The sequence below is a fragment of the Hyla sarda genome, chromosome 12 (genome assembly GCF_029499605.1).
Source record: "Hyla sarda isolate aHylSar1 chromosome 12, aHylSar1.hap1, whole genome shotgun sequence".
NCBI classification, from domain to species: Eukaryota; Metazoa; Chordata; class Amphibia; order Anura; family Hylidae; genus Hyla; species Hyla sarda.
In genome coordinates this window covers 51695937-51720214 of record NC_079200.1, presented here as the reverse complement: position 1 = coordinate 51720214, position 24278 = coordinate 51695937, and the positions used below count along the sequence as shown (strand labels likewise).

Sequence of the window (24278 nt, the reverse complement as noted above, 5' to 3'; positions counted from 1 at the left end):
GCTATGGCAATTTAGGCCTCTCGTATTGCGGCCCACGTCTCCTGGGCTCCACCTTCTTGAGATGCATTTAGTAGTCTGTATATCAGGAGATTTGTCTGGATACGTTTTGCTATATGTAAAGGCACAATTTGTAAGACAGGTTGCCTTTAAAGATGCGGCCTCTCTTGTTAGATTAGAGGCGTGCAACCACTGACAAGGCTATTAAAGGGAATATGTCATCAAAAATTACCTTTTGTTCAAATTAAGTCTATATGTTTTATATTTTTAATTGAATTCTATGTGTTTTTTTTTTTTTTAATTCCCCACTTTACTATTTTAAATTGATCCTGAAATCTCAGTTTTGATTTTGGTCACTAGGCCTGATAATAAGATGAAACTTTCTGGGGGATATTTATTAAAACCTGTGCAGATGGTGGGGCTGTATACAAAAATACAAAAACAGAGCTTCCTATTGGGCAGTATGTTTGTACTAGGTGGAAGAAATAGGTGGATATGAATGATGATCTCGCCTTGCAAGGTTGTGTTGGCACACAACAACCTTGTGGACGTCTGGTAGATATGATCCCTTTGGATGTTGTTTGCGGTGCAGCCGTCCGGGTTGCTCGAGATGTGTGGCAGCACACTCGATAAGCTGGTTTGCGGGGTCTGGAAAAAAGGTTCCCGGGATGTTCGGCGCCAACCGTAGATGGAATAAAGATGTGGTGAGTCTCAGTTATTTAAAAGTGTTCTTTATTGCCGTATCAGACGCGTTTCGAGGTCTTGCACCTCTTTATCAATGATTATGTATCATATGTATGCCATAATCATTGATAAAGAGGTGCAAGACCTCGAAACGCGTCTGATACGGCAATAAAGAACACTTTTAAATAACTGAGACTCACCACATCTTTATTCCATCTACGGTTGGCGCCGAACATCCCGGGAACCTTTTTTCCAGACCCCGAAAACCTGTGCAGAGGAAGAGTGGTGCAGTTGCCCATAGCAACCAATCAGATTGCTTCTTTCATTTTCCACAGGCCTCTTTAGAGGCCTGTGGAAAATGAAAGAAGCAATCTGATTGGTTGCTATGGGCAACTGCACCACTCTTCCTCTGCACAGGTTTTGATAAATCTCCCCCTCTGTTCTCTTGAGATCACTTTGCAGCAGTCACCCTGGATTACAGGGAAAGGTGACTCCGGTATATAGATAAGATAGCATCTGACCATTCACTATAAGTGAGCTTACTTCCCCTCTCCCTACACTATGACTTCTGCACAGGTCAGGGCATGCCTCTCTCATAGAAGTCAATAGGGCGGCTCCAGTCTGTTTTTTTCTTATGTCCATGTTCGGCTGCTGTAAAGCATATATCTGAATGCAGTTGCCCCAATAATTATGTACACAAATAAAATAAATTACAGACACACATTAGTAGAAAAGAACATGTTTCACATCTAATGTTTCTGAATCTAATCAGTAGAAGAAAATAAAAACTGGCATGTGCATGAGGACATTTTTCTATTTTTATTATACCTCCCCTTCCTCAACAAATGTATGCAATGTACAGGTTATTAGTAGTTGAATTATTAGTAAGGGTACCACTTGTATGGACCCTATATAGATACCTCACAAGTCTGTATTACAAACATGTGGACACCCTGTGCGCTACTATATGGTAGCCCCATGGGATAATATAATCATACCTAATCTACCATAATATGCCATGTACGAAAACATGCCCCAATGCACTGGAGTCCCTGGTTCAATTCTGGTAAAATGCAATATCCACATGGACATAGGCAAAAGGCTGAGTGCCTGAGAGGGAAGTATAGGTTAAAGGGGTTATCCAGGAAAAAAAAAATTTTTATATATCAACTGGCTCCAGAAAGTTAAACAGATTTGTAAATTACTTCTATTAAAAAATCTTAATCCTTTCAGTACTTATGAGCTTCTGAAGTTAAGGTTGTTCTTTTCTGCCTAAGTGCTCTCTGATGACACATGTCTCGGGAACCGCCCAGTTTCGAAGCAAATCCCCATAGCAAACCTCTTCTAAACTGGGCGTTTCCCGAGACAGGTGTCATCAGAGAGGATTTAGACAGAAAAGAACAACCTTAACTTCAGAAGCTCATAAGTACTGAAAGGATTAAGATTTTTTTATAGAAGTAATTTACAAATCTATAGAATATGTAATGTGTGTAGCTCACCTAGGATAGAGAGAGTACTTGAGGTTAACGGTTTTACCTTCACCCAAAAGGCCTATAACTATGTGATGTGTGTGTTATAAATATAAAATATATTTATAGATACCAGTCCTCAAAAGTACTGCAGGTACAGAGTGAAATAGAGGGATAATAGCGAAGAATAAACAGATAAAGAGAGAGAACAATAGTAAAATGAATGCAAAATTTATTTATAACAAATGATGTATGTCGTCACCTTTAGCAGGGCCCTTGCGTGGGGTGAACGGCAATATTAAAAATATGGATAGTGTATATTAATAATAATGAATTAAAAGGTATAATAAAATTTATAAAATATATGTGGAAATATTCACAGTCGCTATTGCACTTAGTCCATTTGAATAGAATCCATATGATACAGTTCGTAGAATTATATTGAGTGGATGCAGTTCATAGGTACAGTTCGTTGGTGATATAGTGCCGATTAGAAGCGTACTGTTTGTGTATCGCTAGTAATGATTTACGGTGCACAGCACCACTCACCCACTGCTTCGGCTGGCACGGTTGTCACGGCTGTCACGACTGCGTCCTGTGCTGGGGACGGCTCCGTCTTGTGTGAGCCCGTCTGTGTGATGGATGAGTGGTTCTCCGGTGGTTCGTAGGTAAACCGGGGCTGTGAGGATGGATTTGCAGAGAGCATTCCACGTGTGTGAACGCGGCACTATGTGCGCGCGGGCTGCAGTGGTCTCCAAATAAAGGGCATCCAGCAGTTCAAAATGATAGTATGTCAAATTAATCAAATGATGGCAATAGTAATAGTCTTTGTGCAATAGCGTTTAGGCTCTGTTTAACTTTCTGAAGCCTGTTGATATATATATAAAAAAAAGCTTTTTCCTGGAATACCCCTTTAAGAATTGCTAGTAGGAGGTCAGGGCTGGCAGTGCAGATTAGCAAAAACTACAATACCTATCCAAAGTCATAAAATTTCTTTGTGTTTAAAGACGCTCTTAATGCATAGCCTTTCCCTTTGATAACTGAACAGAATTGTCCCCATGAGGGTAAATGAAGGTATATTGTAGACTAGAGTGTCATCATGATCTCTCTGGTCAGAACAGCCACGACTATCCCATAATGAAGATTGGACACCTTGGCCAGTCATGGCTAACCCCTGGATACTTCCCAGCACACTAGACCCATAGATCAGGTGAGAAGCCTCATAGTAATTTAGAAAGTAGATAGAACCAACTGAAGCTACAAGACCAATCCTGTCTTCTATCAGATCACCACTTAGATTTGTGTCATTTTGGTGGCAGGCCCAAAGTAGTTACTCTAATCTTCCTTTCATGAGCAAGGCTGGGTTTTATTGAAATGATTCAGTGCTTTGTAGTAATCCCGCTAGTAGATCCGGTTCCTCTGCTGTTTGTTTAGGAAATATCTACAGACGATGAGTGAAAGGCTTGGGTTGATGTTATTGTGCTGTAGTACAGGAAGATGTTGACAGATATTTTTACATGTCTTACTCTAAGGAATATGGGGCATAAAATAGAAAGAAGTTAGTTTGCATAAAGTGGATGTAAAAAGATCTCCCCCCACCCTCAAAAAAAAGGTTTGTTTTTTATTTCCACAGAAACATCGCCAGGCTGTGTCTTCAGGCTGTGCCTGGTATTGCATTAAAGGGTACCTCTCATCAAAAAAACTTTTGATATAATATAGATTAATGTATGCAGAATAACTTTACATAACTTTGCATGTTATTAAAAAATATTCTTCTTTCTATTTAATTTTCCACTTTGAAGAAATGACCACTAGGGGTCTCCCTACCAGTCCTGGCAGCAAGCATTTCTGACTCATGCTGGAGTCCTAAACACTACGAGCTGCCAGTCTGCTTTGTTCACAAAGGAGAACACTCAGAGCTGCCAGCCTGCTTTGTTCACAGCCTGTTTGGCTGTGAACAAAGCAGACTGGCAGCTCTGAGTGTTTAGGACTCCAGCATGAGTCAGAAATGCTTGCTGACAGGACTGATCGGGAAAAATACAATAGAAAGAAGAATATTTTTCATTAACATGCTATTGGAAAGTTATTCAACATTCATTAATCTAAAATATATCAAAAGTTTATATGATGAGAGGTACCCTTTAATGCCACTATCCAAGAGTGCCTTTAATGCAGTACCAGAGCTAATTTACTCAAAAAGACAGCACCTCACCTGTCCATAGGTTGTGTTAGGTTGTTGTGTGGTATTACAGCTTAACTCTATTCAATTCAATGGAACTGAGCTGCAATACCTCACACAATCTGAGAACAAGAATGGTGCTGCTTTTTTTATTTTATTTTTTTAAAGAGATCACCTCTGTTTTCGAATTCTGGAATACCCCTGTAACTTGAATAGGGTCCAAGCTGCAGTTTGTACTAGACACAGCAAATGGACAAGAGTGGCGCTGTTTTCTAGAGACAAATGTAGCTCTATTTCTATGAAAACTTATAAAATCCTTTTTAGGATGGGTTCACACCTGCATTGGGTGCCTCAGTTGATGATTATGGCAAAAATGCTGGACAAATTATCCCAGCATGCTGCACTATTTGGTCTGATATAATGCCAAAAACCTGATGGACCCTATTAAAGATAATGATTGGCCACTATTTGTTTCTGTTGCCTATTGGGCGGCCATAGCCATTTTTCTACTGCTCTGCTCCAATGGCTGAGCAGAACAACCAAAAATACAAAACAGGTGTGAACCCAGTCCAATTAAAAATAGGCCCAAATGATGCCACAGAATGATGCAGCTATTGTTGTGGTCCACAGTGTCCACAAGGGCACTTTATCTCTATGCCCATTATTTATTTCACACACACACACACACACACACATATATACATGGCTCCAGCTTTTTCTGCAGTGCTGTACAGAGCTTGTCATCACTCGCATCAGTCCCTTTCTTTAATGGGGGCTCACATTCCAAATTCCAAATGAACCTATCAGTGCATATTTGGATTATAGAGGAAACCATAGTACCTGGAGGAAACCCATACAATCACAGGGAGAACATATGAACACCATGCGCCTGGTTAGATTGGCTACAACCTAACCACTTAGCCACCTTGCTGCCCATGTAACACAACTGTTTAGTTGTAAAGGCAAGGCCAAATTTAGAATAGGTTTAGGGCTAGGTTTACATCTGCATTTCATGTTCCATTTATCTGCTCCATGATTGGAGCAAAAAAAATTAAAATAAAATGGAACTGGCTTATCCACTGCATGCCTGACACCAGTGACGCCTAATGGACCCCATTTACTTAATGGCCTCCATTAGGTTTTCAGCATTGTGTTCATCGTTTGACCAGGATTTTTGATGGAATATGCGATGGAGGCCCCTAACGGATCGTCTGATGCAGAAATGGACCAAGCCTTAATCACTGCGATGAGATTATATATTATTATTCTTTATTTTTACTGAAGACAAATGGGTATTCTAGATCATGTATTTCTCATATAAAGAGAACAAGGTCAGCTGAAAAACATAGCATTGTACAAATATGATGTAAGTTGCTATAATAAGAACAAAGTGAACAGGTTCAGTTGGGTACAATGAAAGCGAGACTCTTGTAATAGAATAATGAATATGGTAATTCTGTGTCTTGTTAGGGATTGGCAGTTTTATATAAGGTATATTGTAATTAGTAACAATTGGGAGTTCAACTACTAAAAAGGCTAAGCCAGATGTGCAGGTGAGACCCGCCACGCCTGTAACTCTACACAGGGGGTTAATGTCATGCAGATCATAGAGCCACATAGTAAAGCTTTATAAGAGAGTCTAGGAAATATGTTAGTAGGACAAATAGGATTAGTTGTGTTTATACATCAGGGGTCACTTCAGAGCGATTGTAGGGTTCTTATTCTCAGAGAAGCAGCAGGCGAGAGTCCAGCTAATGCAGAAGTCATCAGTCCAAGACACATCAAGTCTCAATGTTGCAAGGAAAGTGGATACCGCTCAAGGATAACGGAGGGAGTCATGTAAACCATTCCAAATAACATGAAGAGCAAATAGGAAGCCCCACTTATAGGTTGTGTTTCAGGAAGTGAGGATCAAGGTTTCAAGGCAGAAAGTTGTTGTAGGGTCCAGCAGGAGAGGACTGGAGAAGTGTAAGCTTATGATTCTAGAAGGAGAAAGATCTGCAGTAACCTAGCACAGGTACTAGTGTATAGCGTCATCTGCTTCTGGTTCAGTTCTTCACATATATGGGCGCCATGGCTCTGGCAAACAACTGATTGCAGGGGCTGCTGGGTATGGGCACCCCATTAATGGCCTATATAAATGTCCCAGAACACTTCTTTAAAGGGTTTGTTCACACAAGGTAGATATGTTGTGCATTTTCCAATGTGGAATTGTTTTCAGAAAACCCACAGCATATTACAGTAGCAGCAGTTTGGATTGGATTTGTAGAAATCTCATCCGCACGCTGCATAATAAATCTACTAAACCCTTGGTTCTTAACCTTGTTGGAGGTACTGAACCCCACCAGTTTCATATGCGCATTCACCGAATCCCTCTTAATTGGAAAAATAAAATATGATTTTTTCAAATTCAAAACATAGGAGGTATATATGTAAGTATATATTTATACATAGGTGCACAAAATGAACAAAACCATTAAGAACAAAGAACAAAACCATGAAAACATGATTTTCACACAAAAAATAAAACATAATGAATATTTTCTGCAAATCAGTGTGAATTCTGCTGTTGTCTTTCAGAGACCAGTTCAGAAATGAGCGGCTTTAACTTGGCAAGTGCCACTCTCAGGTCATTTTCGCAACAATGGCAGTGTTACCCCACATTCGGCAGGCAGTGTTCCCCCACATTAGGCAGGCAGTGTTCCCCCACATTCGGCAGGCAGTGTTCCCCCACATTCGGCAGGCAGTGTTCCCCCACATTAGGCAGGCAGTGTTCCCCCACATTAGGCAGGCAGTGTCCCCCCACATTAGGCAGGCAGTGTCCCCCCACATTAGGCAGGCAGACTTCCCCCACATTAGGCAGGCAGAGTTCCCCCACATCAGGCAGACAGAGTTCCCCCACATTAGGCAGACAGAGTTCCCCCACATTAGGCAGGCAGTGTTCCACCACATTAGGCAGGCAGTGTTCCCCCACATTCGGCAGGCAGAGTTCCCCCACATTCGGCAGGCAGTGTTCCCACACATTAGGCAGGCAGTGTCCCCCCACATTAGGCAGGCAGTGTCCCCCCACATTAGGCAGGCAGAGTTCCCCTACATTAGGCAGGCAGAGTTCCCCCACATTAGGCAGGCAGTTTTCCCCCACATTAGGCAGACAGTGTTCCACCACATTAGGCAGGCAGTGTTCCACCACATTAGGCAGGCAGTGTTCCCCCACATTAGGCAGGCAGAGTTCCCCCACATTAGGCAGGCAGAGTTCCCCCACATTAGGCAGGCAGTGTTCCACCACATTAGGCAGGCAGTGTTCCCCCACATTAGGCAGGCAGTGTTCCCCCACATTAGGCAGGCCAGTGGTCTTCAACTTGCAGACCTCCAGATATTTCAGAACTACAACTCCTAGCATAGCCGTTGGCTGTCCGGGCATGCTGGGAGATGTAGTTTTGCAACATCTGGAGGTCCACAGGTTGAAGACCACTGATGTAGGCAGTGTTCCCCCACAGACATACAGCCTCCAGCCATATACAGTGTATGGCTGGAGGCTGTATGCCTGTGTATTGCCCACTTCAGTGCTCCGATGGACCGGTGGACGGAGCATCGAAGATGACGTGCCGCTGGTCACTTACCAAGCTGGCCAGCGCACGTCTTCCTCCTTCTCTATCCTCCGGTCCTCGGCGCCTTCGTTTCCATGGGCTCACGCACGTGACGTCTCGGCGAGCGCTATGTCCCGGCGGCCCTGCGTTTTTAAACTTAACGCGGGCCCGCAGGGAGTTAATAGTGATGGGGGGAATTGCCCCGTCGCTACAAGACGGGTAAACACCGGCTCTGCTCGGGGCCCCAAGCAATTGCTTGGTTTGCCTGTCCTGTTGCGACCTCCCCCGCCGAACCCCTGGGACTGACTCACCACACCCCTGGGGATTCGATCGAACCCAGGTTAAGAACTACTGTACTAAACATTTGCACATAAATTGAACTGCCGTGTAGGTCTTCCACAGAATGTTATTTTTGATATTATAAACACTGCAGATTTTTGTCCCATTGATTTTAAAAGGGGAAGTCCACATCTGTAATAAATCTGCAATAAACCTGTTACATCTCTGTGATGTCTCATCACAAGACCTGGACACTTTTTCATCCTGTGCTTGCTCACACTGAATTGTTTCGTAAACAATCCCAATAGAGCAGATTGCGCAATTTGTATATTACAACGAATAGACTTTGTTTACTGAAACATGGACATCTCTTTTAAAGACTTTATCCCTGGGAGTGATGTCCTGAAAGCAGTGTAAGATAAAGCAGCTAGGAACTTGTAGGTGACAGGACGACAGGTGGGGATCCTGTCTATACCATTGTTCGTAAATCCACCCGTCATCACATCCCCCAGGGCCGGTCCACCTAGAAGTGTATGTAGCGTGATCTGTTGTGATGGTGATGTTCAATGTCAGCAGCCTACAAAGCAACAACAACATTGAGTCATTGGAGCTGTCAAGGGTGACAGTCACCAGTTTTAACCAGCAATGGAATAAGTTATGTCATATTGGAGAATTGAGATCTTAAAGATATATATCTCATAACATGATTGCATATTAATATATATTTGATGGGATCCCCACCAATCTTGAGAATAAAAGGAGACACCATACTAGTTTAGCAGTGTGTCCCCTTCACTATTTTTGTCTGCACAATGGCACCCTGATGACCCGCTGTGCAGGGAATAGTAGCGCAGATCTATTGAAGTGAATGGGACTGGCTGAAGTTCCCTGTACAAGGCTGGTGCTGTGGAAATCCTTTTCATTTTAAAGATCCATGGGGTCCCAAAGGTCGGATCCCCACGGAGAATAATGTTACCTTAAATCCTAATGTGGTGCGCCACAGGGTGTGATGTAAGGTTTAAGGGGGCAGATGTTATGGCCCCAGGTGTAGATGGTATTAACCACTTCTTGTCGTGACGCCAGGGCGTGGTTTGGCCTTATAACCACCCGAAGGTAGTACCGCTAGTCCTAGGTTAGGCAGGCGCAATTAAGAGTCCAAGGCCAGGTTAAGGGTAACGGTAGCTTTGCTGAGATAAGACAGATGGTTCAGACAATATCCCAGAGAGGTGGCCAGTAACACGGGGACCTCGCAGGCTTGCAGTGACTTGACAGGCCATGGTGACTATAGATGACTTGACTTGAGATGGTGACAGACAATTGAGATGACTTAAAGGGGTACTCTGCCCCTAGACATCTTATCCCCTATCCAAAGGATAGGGGAAAAGATGTCAGATCGCCGGGGTCCCGCTGCTGGGGACCCCGGAGATCGCTGCTGCAGCACCCCGCTATCATTACTGCGCAGAGCGAGTTTGCTCTGCACGTAATGACGGGCAATACAGGGGCCGGAGCATCGTTACGTCACGGCTCCGCCCCTCGTGATGTCACGGCCCGCCCCCCTGTCAATACAAGTCTATAGGAGGGGCCTGGCGGTCGTCACGCCCCCTGCCATACACTTGCATTAAGGGGACGGGCCGTGATGTCATGAGGGGCGGAGCCATGACGTCACACTGCTCCGGCCCCTGTATCTCCCGTCATTACGCACAGAGCAAACTCCCTCTGTGCAGTAATGATAGCGGGGTGCCGCATCGGCGATCCCCGGGGTCCCCAGCAGCGGGACCGCGGCGATCTAACATCTTATCCCCTATCCTTTGGAGTACCCCTTTAACTTACTCAGGACCGACTGATGGCTGCAGTAATTTAGACTTGAAGCCTCCAATGGCCGGACACAGGCACTGGGACACTTGACTGCACTGGACCTCAGCAGGAACTCAAGAGCATGGAAAGAGAGAGATTACAGCCCCTCCCCATATTATATTGGGGAGCTGTGCAAGGAGCCCATAGGTCACGTGGGAGGTCACCTGGTCACTGGAGCCCTTTGGGTAACAATACAATCATGTGGTACAGATTTAAAGGTATAGTACACTTGTAATACATAATAACTACACATAACCTGTAAATACTATAAGGTTTGATGCAGGAGAGCCCCAAGGACATGCAGGGACTCTGTCTGACAGGGCAGAAGTACAGTACGGCAACATCCCATACTGGGACATTACACTAACAATAACTTTTTACAAGAGGAATAACATTTGAAAGCTATTTTAGATTTAGAGAGAATAGGTGCTTTGTTTTAAGGTAATATATCGTTTTAAGGTAACAGTTTTAAGGTAACAGCCTCTCCCTACCCAGAATATCACAGAGGCCTGACTAGGAATCAAATATGGGGAAAGGGCAATGACAACCATTTACCCTGGTGGTTGTTAGACCCTGCCCCTACTTAGAATTCCACTATACATGGGGTAACACATTGACAGCCATTCTCCATGGTAGTTGTCAGGGTCCCTCCTAACTTATAGGGTACCACTAATGAGTGTCATGAACCCTTGACAAAACTCCAGAAAGTCCATAGCCCACTGCAATGGCAAGCCTATGAGACTTTAGGCAATTCTGTATAATGCTTGCTTTGGCAGCGGGCTATGGACTTGGGTTTTGCAATAACCCAGCACAGCCACTAAACACTATATAAAGCCGTCTGCTTTCAGCTCTGTTCTCTTTATATGCTGACATCTGACTCTGATGATCAGCAGAGGTGCCACTGATCAGATCCTGAGGATAGGCCATTAATAAAAACAAGTCCTAGAAAGCCTCTTTAAGGTGCCCGTATAGGCTATAAAATGCAATCTTTTTCATTGTATATCTTATATTTATTGGTTGTAATGTCAGTTGTGACCATGGTTGCCTTATATGTTAACATATTTCTATGTCTGTGTGTAAGGCTTCCTTATATATGCTGTACTTTTAAGACATAATAATGTGTTTTAATATTTCCTTATCACCGCCTACTGTCCTGCTTGCATTCACCTACCCAGTTTGACCGATACTAGATAAATAGAAGATAGGCTGGACTTACCTGGGCTCTTGCCTGCTTAGGCATTTGAGACTAATTTGCACAATAATAAAAAGGCTTCTATCTCACTGATGGAGAGGATTGTGGAAATTAAAAAGGTATGCCCAGAATCCTATCCATGGCCGTATTTATAGCCTTGTTTTCCTGCTGTCAGGTCTACTTTAACAAGTATCATGTCTGGTTTCATGTAACTCCTAAGAAGACACAAGGAGCCCCTCTTATTACACTTGAGGGGGTTGTCTGGTACTAATTGTTATTTTTGCATTGGCTATAAGTAGCCATGTTATAAAAATCAGTTGCAAAGCTAAAACATTCCTAATAAGTGAGCTGCCCCCTAGCTGACCATGGCCACATATCACTCATAGTCATTGCACCGATACATACCAGCCTCTGTATCCTTACATTAAAGTACTATGGCCATACCATGTTGGGATACACCCACAAGCCTTTTCTGGCTATCTATAGATTCATACAGACGGACATGATAACATCCTTACATCACACTGGTGGGTATGGAAAGAGGAGGCTATGCTTCTTCAAGTCTGCTTGAGTTAAAACACCTGACCTGGCCGGGGATGGTGGGTAGTGGATGCCCACTAGGACTTCAATTTAAAACGTGCCCTTTATATAGTCCAGCCCTGGTTGACTTTATGATGTGAGAGCATGTTATGTTCGGTCTCAGTTGTGGTAGACGGTATGACGTGTAGTAATATTTCTTTCACCTATACATTGAATGTTTCCCTCTGACCTCCTTACAGACTGGTCCTTAGAGGTGGTGGAACTCTGTAAGAAGTATCGGAATGACACGGTAGTAGCAATCGATCTGGCTGGTGATGAATCTCTGAACCTTGAAGCGGCTCCAGGGCACAGGATGGCTTATGAGGTGAGTGGAATTATTGTTACTGTACAATATCCTGAATACATAACTGTACAATAAAGAATGGGGCACAGAATCTAGAGTGGACATATTGAGGTTCTTCCATAGAAGTATGGCATAATGACTGCTACACTGGGGTGAGGGAAAGTAAGTGATTGCTTAATTGCTAGAGAAGTGTTCCCCAACCTGTTGCAAAACTACAACTTTCAGAAGTAATAGTTAAAAAGAAAAAAAGTTTGGTATTATTTAGTTAGAAAACTGAAACGTCTTATTGCTATGATACAATTTAATGGCTAACTAAAAAAAAAAATAATGTCAATCAGCCAGTCTATGAAGAGTGTATAGGGAGGAGGGAGTAGATGCAGAGAATGACACAGACAGATGCTGCTGCTTACATACACTGCACCATTAAAGGGGTACTCCGCTGCTCAGCGTTTGGAACAAACTGTTCAGAATGATGGAGCCGGTAGCTTGTGATGCTATAGCCACGCCCCCTCATGACATCACGTCCCGCCCCTCAATGCAAGTCTATGGGAGGGGGCGTGGCGGCTGTCACGCCCCCTCCCATAGACTTGCATTGAGGGGACTGAGCGTGATGTCATGAGGGACGTGGCTATAACGTCACAAGCTACCGGTTCCATCATTCTGAACAGTTTGTTCCAAACGCTGAGCAGCGGAGTACCCCTTTAACCCCTTAACGACGCAGGATGTATATTTACGTCCTGCGCCGGCTCCCGCGATATGATCACATCGCGTCGGTCCCGGCGCTCATCAACGGCCAGGACCCGCGGCTAATACCACACATCGCCGATCGCGGCAATGTGTGGTATTAACCCTTTAGAAGCGGCAGTCAAAGCTGACCGCTGCTTCTAAAGAGAAAGTGAAACTATCCCGGCTAGTCAGCTTACAGGACACCAGGAGGGCCCTTACCTGCCTCCTCGGTGTCCGATTGACGAATGACTGCTCCGTGCCTGAGATCCAGGCAGGAGCAGTCAAGCGCGGATAACAATGATCACAGGCGTGTTAATACACGCCAGTGATCTGTGTAAGAGATCAGTGTGTGCAGTGTTATAGGTCCCTATGGGACGTATAACACTGTAAGAAAAAAGTGTTAATAAAGGTAATTTAACCCCTTCCCTAATAAAAGTTTGAATCACCCCCCTTTTCCCATAAAAAAAATAAAACAGTGTAAATAAAAATAAACATATGTGGTATCGCCGCGTGCGTAAATGTCCAAACTATAAAAATATATCGTTAATTAAACGTACGGTCAATGGTGTGCACGTAAAGAAATTCCAAAGTCCAAAAAAGCGTATTTTGGTCACTTTTTATACCATGTAAAAATGAATAAAAAGTGATCAAAAAGTCAGATCAAAACAAAAATGGTACCGATAAAAACTTCAGATCATGGCGCAAAAAATTAGCCCTCATACTGCCCCGTACGTGGAAAAATAAAAAGTTATAGGGGTCAGAAGATGCCATTTTTAAACGTATAAATTTTCCTGCATGTAGTTATGATTCTTTCCAGAAGTACGACAAAATCAAACCTATATAAGTAGGGCATCATTTTACCCGTATGGACCTACAGAATAATGATAAGGTGTCATTTTTACAGAAATATGCACTGCGTGGAAACGGAAGCCCCCAAAAGTTATAAAATTTCATTTTTTCTTCGATTTTGTCGCACAATGATTTTTTTTTTCCGTTTCGACGTGAATTTTTGGGTAAAATGACTGATGTCACTGCAAAGTAGAATTGGTGATGCAAAAAATAAGCCATAATATGGATTTTTAGGTGGAAAATTGAAAGGGTTATGATTTTTAAAAGGTAAGGAGGAAAAAACGAAAGTGCAAAAACTGAAAAACCCTGAGTCCTTAAGGGGTTAAGAACATACTGCAGCAGTACTGAACAGTGGTGCCGGGAATCTAACACTGGGTTGGAGAAGTAGAACACGTACTAGAAGCAGCAGTGTCTCTCTGTGTGCCTCACTTTATGCAGCTGCTCCTTCTTTCCCCTCCCCTTTTTATAGACTTCTATGGGCATCAACTGGAACCTCATTTTTAAGTGACGCTGAAGAGCCATCCCTTGTGTACAGGTTTTATCCTGAATTCAGAAAGAGTGGTCAGTGTAGGGGGCAGAGGAGAGAAGGTTTCTTAGATATTAGATTTTACTATTCATTTATGCTAAAATATATGATATCCTATTGTCTTTTATTGTGTGCCGATCAATAGGTTGTTGGTCTGTATAGATTTTTTTTTTAATTAAAATTTCATATTTAATTTCTGTATATGAATAGTTTAGTGTCAGGTGTATAGTGGGATGAAAATCATAGGATTTTATTATTTGGTGTTTAGTCGGTTCAGATGAAAAGATGCCAAGAAATCACTTTGCAGTTTCACCCTAAAAAAGTTGGTGTAATGTAGCACCGTTTTGGTACCCATGACAGTTCCAGTGTGTTGTAGAAATTCCTTTGCCAAAATAGAAATTATTATGAATAAGGATTAACTTAGTGAATTGTAGCAGGCACAGAAGAAAGTAGAAGTTTCTCAACAGTTGGAGACCACTGCTGTAGACGATAACCTATGCAGGAGGGGCCTCATCTCTGTGGTTTGTTTGGAATTTGTTGGAATTTCCATACCTCTGGTCATTGCGCTCTTAAGCATTGCCATGTTGTGTTTGTGTATAAAGCCAATGCACAGTAGGGGAATAGTAGAGCTCTGTGCTCTCACAGGCCCACGCCTTGTTCCTTTGCAGCTTCATATTTATAGGTGAGTTGTTTGTAGATCCCAAAATAGTTGTATGAGGGGCTTATCCGCTGTAGTACACAGACACTATAGCGCGTTGATGCCTCTCATCGACACATGTCCTTCAACATCTAACATCATACAATTTTACAATATATGCAAGCAGTAACCTTCTGCTCTGGCTTGGGGTTCATGGGGGCCCTTGACACTGCGGCTTAGTAAACATCTACTATACAGAGTCTACTGGAAGATGGAAGTTACACGCTGGGAAATCCTGGTTATTACAGACCATGGAGTTACTGTCATTCAACTAATTATCTTTGTATAACAATAAATGACCAAATCGCTGTTAGTGAATGGAAAAATGTCACTTCTAGTCTTGTCCTGCTCACACAGCTGAGAGTATGTAACAGTGTATCAGAACTATAGTGTATCAGAACTATGGTGTTTAACATTTTGGGGGTCCTGGAACATTTTCTTCTTGGGTCTTGGGAGACTTAAACGGGTATTCCAGGGCTGGATAGGTTTGCTATGGGGATTTGCTCCTGCTCTGGACAGTTCCTGACATGGACTGAGGTGTCAGCAGAGAGCACTATGGTCAGACAGAAAATACATTAAAAAAGAAAAGAACTTCCTCTGTAGCATATAGCTGCTGATAAGTACTGGAAGGATTAAGATGTTTATATAGAAGTAATTTACATATCTGTTTGACTATTTGGCACCCGTTGATTTAAAAAAAAAAAAAAAAACAGCTCCTGTCCTTCGACCCAAATCTTAACAAATGTGACAGGTTGTATCATCCCATATTGGAAACTGCCGATATCCATCCCAGAGAACGACCTGCTCAATATAAGGCAGCCTGATAGCATAGACAGTCTACCTCAGCAGCCTTCAGCTGTTATAAAACTACAACTCCCAGCATGCCCTGAGAGGCTGCAGTTGAGATCTTTGTAGCTGGAGTTGCATTGGCATCTCCCACAGTGTATAGAAATATCTGCATACATGAAAGAATTCTGTAGCTCTGTTTGAAGAATTATTTTTAGGTGGCATTTATAGTCTGCTCTTATGGTCAGGGTCCTTAGAAATTGTATTGGTCTCCCATTGCAAAGTAAGTTGAGTGGCATAGGCTACTCCTATATTGTTGTAGGTTCTTGTGCCCTGTGGGGCTCGGCATTTCTTGCAGTTTTCCACCCAGTATCTGTATAGTTAATCAATCAAAACAGTAGTGCCATCTAGTGACACATTGTATGCACTACAGTACCCACACATATAAACAAGGCATTTGGACAGTCTTCAGACCTTTTCACTTTTTTTTACATTTTATGTTGCGGCCTTGTGCTACAAAAAATAAATTAGCTTCCCCCCATCATTCTGCACTCAGTACCCCATAATGAGAATGTGATAATAGAACATTATGAATCTTTACTAAATTCTTGAAAGAAAATAACTAACTATTGCATCGACATAAGTATTCAGGCCTCAGTATTACAGCCTCCAGTTGTATTGGGTATGATCCTACTAGGTTTGAACTCCTGGATTTGGAGATTTTCTTCTGTTCTTCTCTGCAGATCCTCACTAGCTCTGTCAGGTTGGATGAGGACCATCGGTGGAAGCCATTTTCAGGTGGTATTGAGCAGGTGATGAGCAGTACCTGTTTCCTCACGATATGACACATACATTAAGGATAGAAAGTCTCGGTCTCATCAGACCAGAGAATCTTGTTGCTCACAGTCTGAGAATACTTTAAATTCCCGAAAGAAAATTTTATAAAAAAATGTCTCCAGAACATTGAACCTGCTGAATCCCCTCAACAGCCATTGCGATCTATGGGGAAAGCAATGTCTGCATAGTCCTAGCGCCAACTGATTGATGTGGCACTGGCCACGTTCGGAAGCTCCGGACAGAAGTTTTCTGTCCAGAGCTTTTCAAGTGTGAACCCGGGCTTACTGAGGAGAGGCTTCTTTCTGGCTTATCTGTGCCACAAAGCCCATATTGGTAAAGTGCTGCAGTTATGGTTGACCTTCTGAAAGTTTCTCCCATCTGCACACAGTCAGGGTTACCATACAGCACTGTGTATTTCCAAATCCTGTCCAATCCACAGAATTTACCTCAGGTGACTCCAAACAAGGTGCAGAAACATCTCAGAGATGATCAAGAAAAATGGGAGGAGCCAGAGCTAAATTTCATAGCAAAGGGTCTGAATACTTACATACATGTGAAACTTTAGTTTTTCCTTTTTCTTAAAAAAAACTAAAAACATTCTGTTTTCACATTTTTTATTAGAGTAGTGGGTGCAAAATAATGGGGGAAACTTTTTTTTTCAATTTTAGCACAAGGCTGCAACATAACAAAATGTGAAAAAAGACAAATAGTCTGAAGACTTTCTGAATGCACTGTATATGTAGGTTAAAAGTAGATATGAGAGATCTTTTCAAAAGTTTGGTTTGGCAGGTCAAAGATTTTTGGCAAAAAGATCAGTTCGGACCAAATTATTTGCACCCAAACCTGAACAATAACCCTAATACCTGTGTATAATACTAAATGCCGTCCAAAATAAACCCTCTTGGGAGTAGCTACAGGTATTGCACTGAACAAAAAAAAAGGTCCCTTTTTCAGGATCTTCTGGTTGTGTAGGTGCATCAGCAGCAGTACAGTGTAAAACAATGGACAGGAAGGGGGATCTTTGCTTACGTAGCCCCAATAATAGTGGGTGACAGCTGGGATGGTGGACTTGAGGTAGTTGTGGCAAGCCTACTGAAGGAATGGTGGACTGGAGATAGTAGTAGCCAGTAGACAACAGGGGTAGTGGTAGTACTAGTGAGTCAACAGCAGAGGTGGTAGAAGTAGTAGCAATGGCATAGCTAATCAATGGCATCTGGCACAGGAGTTTTAAAATCCTCATTGATCCAGTTCTGACTCATTTTAAAAAATATGAGTTTTTCCATGCTTTTGGAAGAAAATCTTACTAAGGGGTGACTATGATCCTTCCCTCTAATGTTACACTAAAAGGTGGACTAGACAGAAGACCTAGAACAAAATGGGCTAGTTCCGGACAGTGGTCAAATCTGGTGACCCAGAAGTCCATGGGGTCAGTGCTGATGGTGTCTGCCAGAAAAAGGGCACATTATAGGTATGCATCAATCTGGTTGTACCAAAGTGAACACCCCTTTGGTGATGTATGTTAGGTTGGCATGCAGGATGTAAAAACTTGGTTATTATGTACTCCAACGTGAACATGCTGTTGCTGCCTCTTGGAGGGGCAGGGCTGGAAGAGGCAGTGGAGTATTGACTCAGTGGGGAGCAGAGAGTAGACCCTCAATCAATGTTTGTCGTTGGAAAGCTGTGGCAAGCTGCCCGTGTAACTTATCTTATTAATATCCAATTTAGCCTCTCTCTTGGAAGGTAGATACAAGTCCTCTATTTTAGATTTATACCAAAGGTCTAAGAGTGTGACTAGACATTACTCATCTCTTTACTTCGTGCTCACAATACAGCTGTCAGCATGTAAGCAATAAAGTATACAGTTCGCCATGCTTGCCAGTTTTTCAGAGGGTCTGATTGGTTCCATCTTCGTCCCATACTGCCATGGTTGGTTATAATCATCCCTGTCATCAGGTTGTGTGGGCGCCTCTCCCCCATCCCCCTTATCCAGCTTCCCCTCAATATCCATTCTGCAGCGAGCCAGATGTGAACCTTCTTCGATCCCTTGCTCAATCATCTTTGTGAGCATCTGCTGCCAATGCTTAAGCTGAAAATCACACTGGCTCCAATAGCTGCCTATTTGCTTGAGCTTGTGTTTTATGGGACAGCTGTCCATTTTTTGTTCAAGTCCAGATGTTTTACATACATAGGATGGTGGGGGTAGGGGATTGGTTATAATGGCTGAATACATAGGGAATTGTGAGTTTAAATAGAGGTTGTCAATGTCAGACCACTGCATTGTGATCCAACAAAGATTTCTGCATTATCAGTGAATTTCATTGTAGCAATTTATATTGGCCCTTAAAGTAAAGTCTGTAACGGGTCCTGTAGCTACCATGTGTCACTTATGCTACTGTCATTGTTGTTTGTGGCATACAGGGTCTTTGGGTCAGTGTGACTACTGCCTTTGCACCTTCTATAGATACACCACTGACATAAGCCCCATGGAGATCCCAATAAGTGATGCTGAGCTTCTCGTGTATTTCTGGGTTACCCTATCGGATGATATGTTGGTAAATCTTTCTTTATTTTCTCTTTGGCTCCAGGAAGCTGTAAGATGTGGAATTCACAGGACGGTCCATGCAGGAGAAGTTGGGCCCCCAAGTGTTGTCAAGGAGGTAATAAGAAAAGCAGAGAGGTGGATGGTATATATGTATATATGAGACCAGATGACATCTATGGGGTCACTGATGTATTGTATTCCAGGCTGTGGAGGTGCTAAAGGCAGAAAGGATTGGACATGGATACCACACCATAGAGGACCCGCACCTATACAAGGAGCTACTGAATAAGAAGATGCATTTTGAGGTGTGTAATGGAGTAAAGGTCATGGATTGCTATCTCTAATGTATAGTACTCTATAGATTATGCACCTATGAGCTGGAACATTAAAGAGAATTTGCCACCTAGATCTTGTTTTCCCGATTTGATCCAGATACTGAAACATGTTCTTTTTTATAATCTGTTTCTATTTTCTGATTGTAATAATTTTTTTTTTATTACATTTTTGGGGGCAACCATCTTGCTTGAGCTGTTTTTAATAATAGTGCACCAGTAGTGTATTGTGGCATCTTATATACTAATCTTTCTTTAGAACCACATATCATTAATTTTGCTTGTGTTTTTACTTAATAGACTTGTCCATGGTCCAGCTACCTCACCGGCGCCTGTGACCCCGACTTTACCAAACATCCTGTGATACAGTAAGTCCTTGAACCTCATTGGGGCCACATATGACTTATGACTGCACCGAAAATAGGAAACCAATAAAGTTGCAAACTGGTCTTTAAAATAATTTTTCCTATGATTTTCACCAATATGTCTGGTTTGTATCCATTACTGTCTAGTGTTCTAATGTTCTATGCTAGGACCATTGTACTAATCTTTCATATGACTGTGTGATGTCAGTGTGGACCACACATGATTATTACCATGTGCCCTGAGGCAGTGCTATGAGGGAAGGACTACAGGGGTCTACTGTACGTTGTAATACTAGAGCTCCAGTGAAGGCCCCTTAGCAAACATGTGGGATGTGCTTTATAGAAGTGCAATATATTACCACCATATAGTGCCCAAATAATACAGCTATTAAGTGACCAACCCGAACAGGGTGCCTCCAGCTGTTGCAAAACTGCAACCACCAACATGCTGGGAGTTGTAGTTTTGCAACAGATGGAGGCACCCTGTTTAGGAAACACTGGCCTAAACAAATGCTGCACGAGCCTAAATAACTCTAATAAGTGTCTGAATGAACTACCGAAATAATCCCACCCTAAGGGGGGCTGTCTGCCTGTTATGTATGACTCTTGTGGCCCCTCTTGTCCTGTCTGGCTGCTTAATATTCTTTGCCATCCTTCCCTCCCCTTCAGAATGAATATGACATTTCCCGGTAGCCATTGCAGCTCTGCTCTCACTGTCTGCCAGCTCCATCTCTGAGAGGAGCACTCACCCTCCTGCTCTGTGTGTGCAGAGATTTAGTATGTGATTGGCTGAGGCTGCACACACCTTCCAGCTCTCAGCATTAAAGGGAGCATGATTCATCAGTGCAGAAGAGAAACCATTCGGTCTGTGTGTCTCAGGAGGGTGGGGACTGCTTTCAGAGAGGGACTTGGGCAGAGACAAGGTAAATGCCTGGATGACATCTTTCTCTAACGTCCTGCATGTAAGTGACAAACAGAAGAGGGGAAACTGCTCTTTATAGCTAATAAATACTATTTATGCATTTAAATACATTTGTGAGAGGGAAAGGATAGGCTATGGGTTTAGTTACCTGGAGTACCTCATTAATGTGCTAAATAGTGCCCAAATAATATTACATAGATCCTAAATACCTGGTGCAAAAATAACAGAACTAAATAACAGTGCTTCTAAATACTTGTATAGTGCTATATAGAGCATAAATAATGCCGCCAGAGACCTGACTGTACTGTTCACATGAGGGAAGAGTGCAAGCACAGCCCAATTCTATGACACTGGAGCAGATAGCGGAGGCCCCACAGCATGTGCTAAAAATATGTCGTAGAGGATTATGTATAATTTTGTATATTCTGCCATATATAAAGTTCTTTTATAGTGTCACCTATATCTCCCTTTCTCCACAGATTTATGAAGGACAAAGCAAACTACTCCCTGAACACAGACGACCCCCTGATCTTCAGATCCACTTTGGATGTGGATTATAATATTGCAATTAAGCACATGGGGTTCACCGAAGATGAATTTAAGCGAGTGGTAAATTCAGCCTTAAATAAAAAAAAATTCAACTTTCGCCGCCCTCTTGTGTCAGGTTGTAAAAAATTCTGCCCAGCATTTTCTTCTGGGTGACAACCAGCTTCCCCTAAAACATGAATACAGGGAACAGTAAAAGTGCTTTACAGTTTTGGGGAAAGCTGGGTGACCAATAACCACTTGAAAGCAGAGGGCGACTCACCGTCTTAATTTATTGTGGATTTTTGGTGTTTAATTGGGGGACACCACTGTAACACTCGCTTCTCTATTTAATTTTAGAATATTAACGCGGCAATGTCCAGCTTTCTACCGGAGAAGGAAAAGAAAGAACTTGTCTATAAATTATATGAAGCCTATGACATGGTGGTGACTACAGGTCTCTGAGCAGGAAGTACCGCAGGACACTGTGAATTGTTGTCTTTCCTTACTGCCCTCCTCGTCGCTCCCAACAAGCCACATTTTAAGGATGGGACTATCTGCATGACAGGCCATAATGTATGGGATTAGGACAAAGAGCCTGAGAAGCAGCGCCACTCTTGTTTTCAGACTCTGTCTGGTATTGCAACTTAGTCCTATTCACTTATACACTGCAATACCAAACACAGCCATGGACAGGGGTGGCACTATTTCTAAATGTAAAAAAACAACAACTTTTTTTCTAATCCTTTACAACCTCTTTAAAATACAGGGATGTTGATGAGAGAGTGTGATGGGGGAGGGATGGGAAATGATGGTGTCTGTCTGAGGACATGGGACTTTTGGAGCGGAGCTAATTTTTTCTAACTGCAAAATTACTATTTCATTATTACAGTATATAAAGCCTTAACTTCACTTCCCAACTATAATGCTGCAAAGGAAGGAGAGGTGTCTTAACCTCCAAACGTGACGCGTTTAAACGTTTGAGTGGATTGAATGATACAGGATTTTGCTGCTGCCATCTGCTGGAGGGGAGGAGTTCTTACAATTTGTATCGGAAAATGTATACTAGGGACATATAAACCTATAGGACCAGCAGTATATACAGAACAGGTTACGGGGCTTTGAGCTGAATTCACACACACAGAATTTTTGTACCTTTCCTATTCATTTGTAATTTGGCTTACAAAAATCCTGGTGAATGTGAAATTCCCCCTTCAAGCCAACCGCTCGCTGATCACTTACCTCACAAACCTCAGTGCTCTTACCAGAGAGCGACCTCTATCTGGAGAAATATGCAAATGGGAACATCATTTCTGGAATAAATATGCATGACAATACCTGCTATAGCAAAAACTGGATTGTGGAATGTTTTGTGGTAAATTTTGACAGACTTCTTGACAGTGGAACCAATTTTATAACGTACAAAGGGCATTTCTTTTTCCTTATAGCTCTTTCTAGTTCAGAGATCAGAAGCGTTCGGCTGCTCCATAAAGAATAAATGGAGCGGTGCCTGCGCAGCGCTATGTGCTCTTCATTCCAGGGAGAAATATATCCCGTCCTCTGCATCAGTCCTACTCTCACCGATCAGCATGTTATCCCCTATCCTATGGATAGGCCGGTAATCTCGCACCCCAAATAACACATACCTGTCACCCAGCTTTCCCAGTCTCCTGTAATGACTATATGCCAGGAGAAAGCTGGGTGACAGGCAGTACACAATGCCCTATGGAGGGGTCAAAAAGTTTAAATAAAATAAGTTTTTCTTTTGTTTTTGTTTTTTTTTTTTACAAAAAAGTATTGGTACTTGTACTCTGTCTTGAAAAAATTTGTATTGGGACATCCCTAATTTTCAGCCTTTGTTTGCTTTTGGTGTGTTTTTTTTTTTTTTTTTTTTTTTTAATTTTATCTATAGCCCAAAAAATTACCATTTTCATTTGGGAAATATTTTGGGCTATTTTAATTTACATTAGAGAACTAAAACAAATGTGTTCCGGTCCATGTTGAGCTCCCAGACATTTGTTTTGTTATTTGGGAGGGTTCAGAAAACAGCCTAAAATACTGTGTGGAAACATGGCCTCAGATTATCTCATCAGTGTTGACAGTGGCCGACTATGAAGGGACATTATGTTGACTGATAATGTTTAAAGTTATTGATTTATTCATACATACATTTTCAGGAGGAATAACAGGAATGGCATAATGCAGAAAAGATGCATCAGAATTGTTCTTTTAACAGGAGAGCTGACAGATCCTCTTTTAGTCACAAAATATACAGGGCTCAAATAATACCAACATACAATGACCAAATAACGGCTCCATACATGAAGAAACCTTATACCAACACTGTACAATATCTATATAATACCGATATACTATGACTACATGTGGTATTTTAAAGCCTTGGTGCCAGACTATCTATAGTGCTCAGCTACAGACTCCTGTTCCTCCATACTCTCACAATACTAGGCCTAAAAGCATAGTAAAGCGATAACCCACAGATGTTGCTTCCTTAGGCCATGTCTACATTTTTTAATGAAAAAGATAAAGATGGGAAATATCTGGGGAATGTAAATACACTGGACACTGGTGAACTAAAACCTGTATATTCATAGCAACATGCCATAAATTCTCTTCATTGAGTAACTTTCTAGATAACAAGTTGCAGCTGTGGCAAAGGTTTTATTAGTTCCCATAAATCACAACTACACTGCGCAAAAAAAATAAAGGGAACACTAAGGTAACACATCCTAGATCTGAATGAATGAACTAATCGTATGAAATACTTTCGTCTTTACATTGTTGAATGTGCTGACAACAAAATCACACAAAAATTATCAATGGAAATCAAATTTATCAACCCATGGAGGTCTGGATATGGAGTCACACTGAAAATCAAAGTGGAAAATCACACTACAGGCTGATCCAACTTTGATGTAATGTCCTTAAAACAAGTCAAAATGAGACTCAGTAGTGTGTGTGGCCTCCAAGTGCCCGTATGACCTCCCTACAATTCCTGGGCATGCTCCTGATGAGGTGGTGGATGGTCT

General features: G+C 42.2%; 1 protein-coding gene across 5 annotated transcripts in view; it reads left to right on the top strand.

Moving 5' to 3' along the window:
- Positions 1-22959, top strand: part of LOC130296596 (adenosine deaminase) — a 111059-nt gene extending 88100 nt beyond the window's left edge. For all 5 annotated transcript variants that reach the window (XM_056548306.1, XM_056548301.1, XM_056548305.1 and 2 more), the window contains exons 6-11: positions 12021-12145; positions 19131-19202; positions 19291-19392; positions 19720-19787; positions 21186-21315; positions 21592-22959. In XM_056548306.1, the coding sequence (XP_056404281.1) occupies positions 12021-12145; positions 19131-19202; positions 19291-19392; positions 19720-19787; positions 21186-21315; positions 21592-21696 (602 nt within the window). In that variant the 3' untranslated portion in view covers positions 21697-22959. The remainder of the gene's footprint in view (positions 1-12020; positions 12146-19130; positions 19203-19290; positions 19393-19719; positions 19788-21185; positions 21316-21591) is intronic.
- Positions 22960-24278: the final 1319 nt, after the last annotated feature.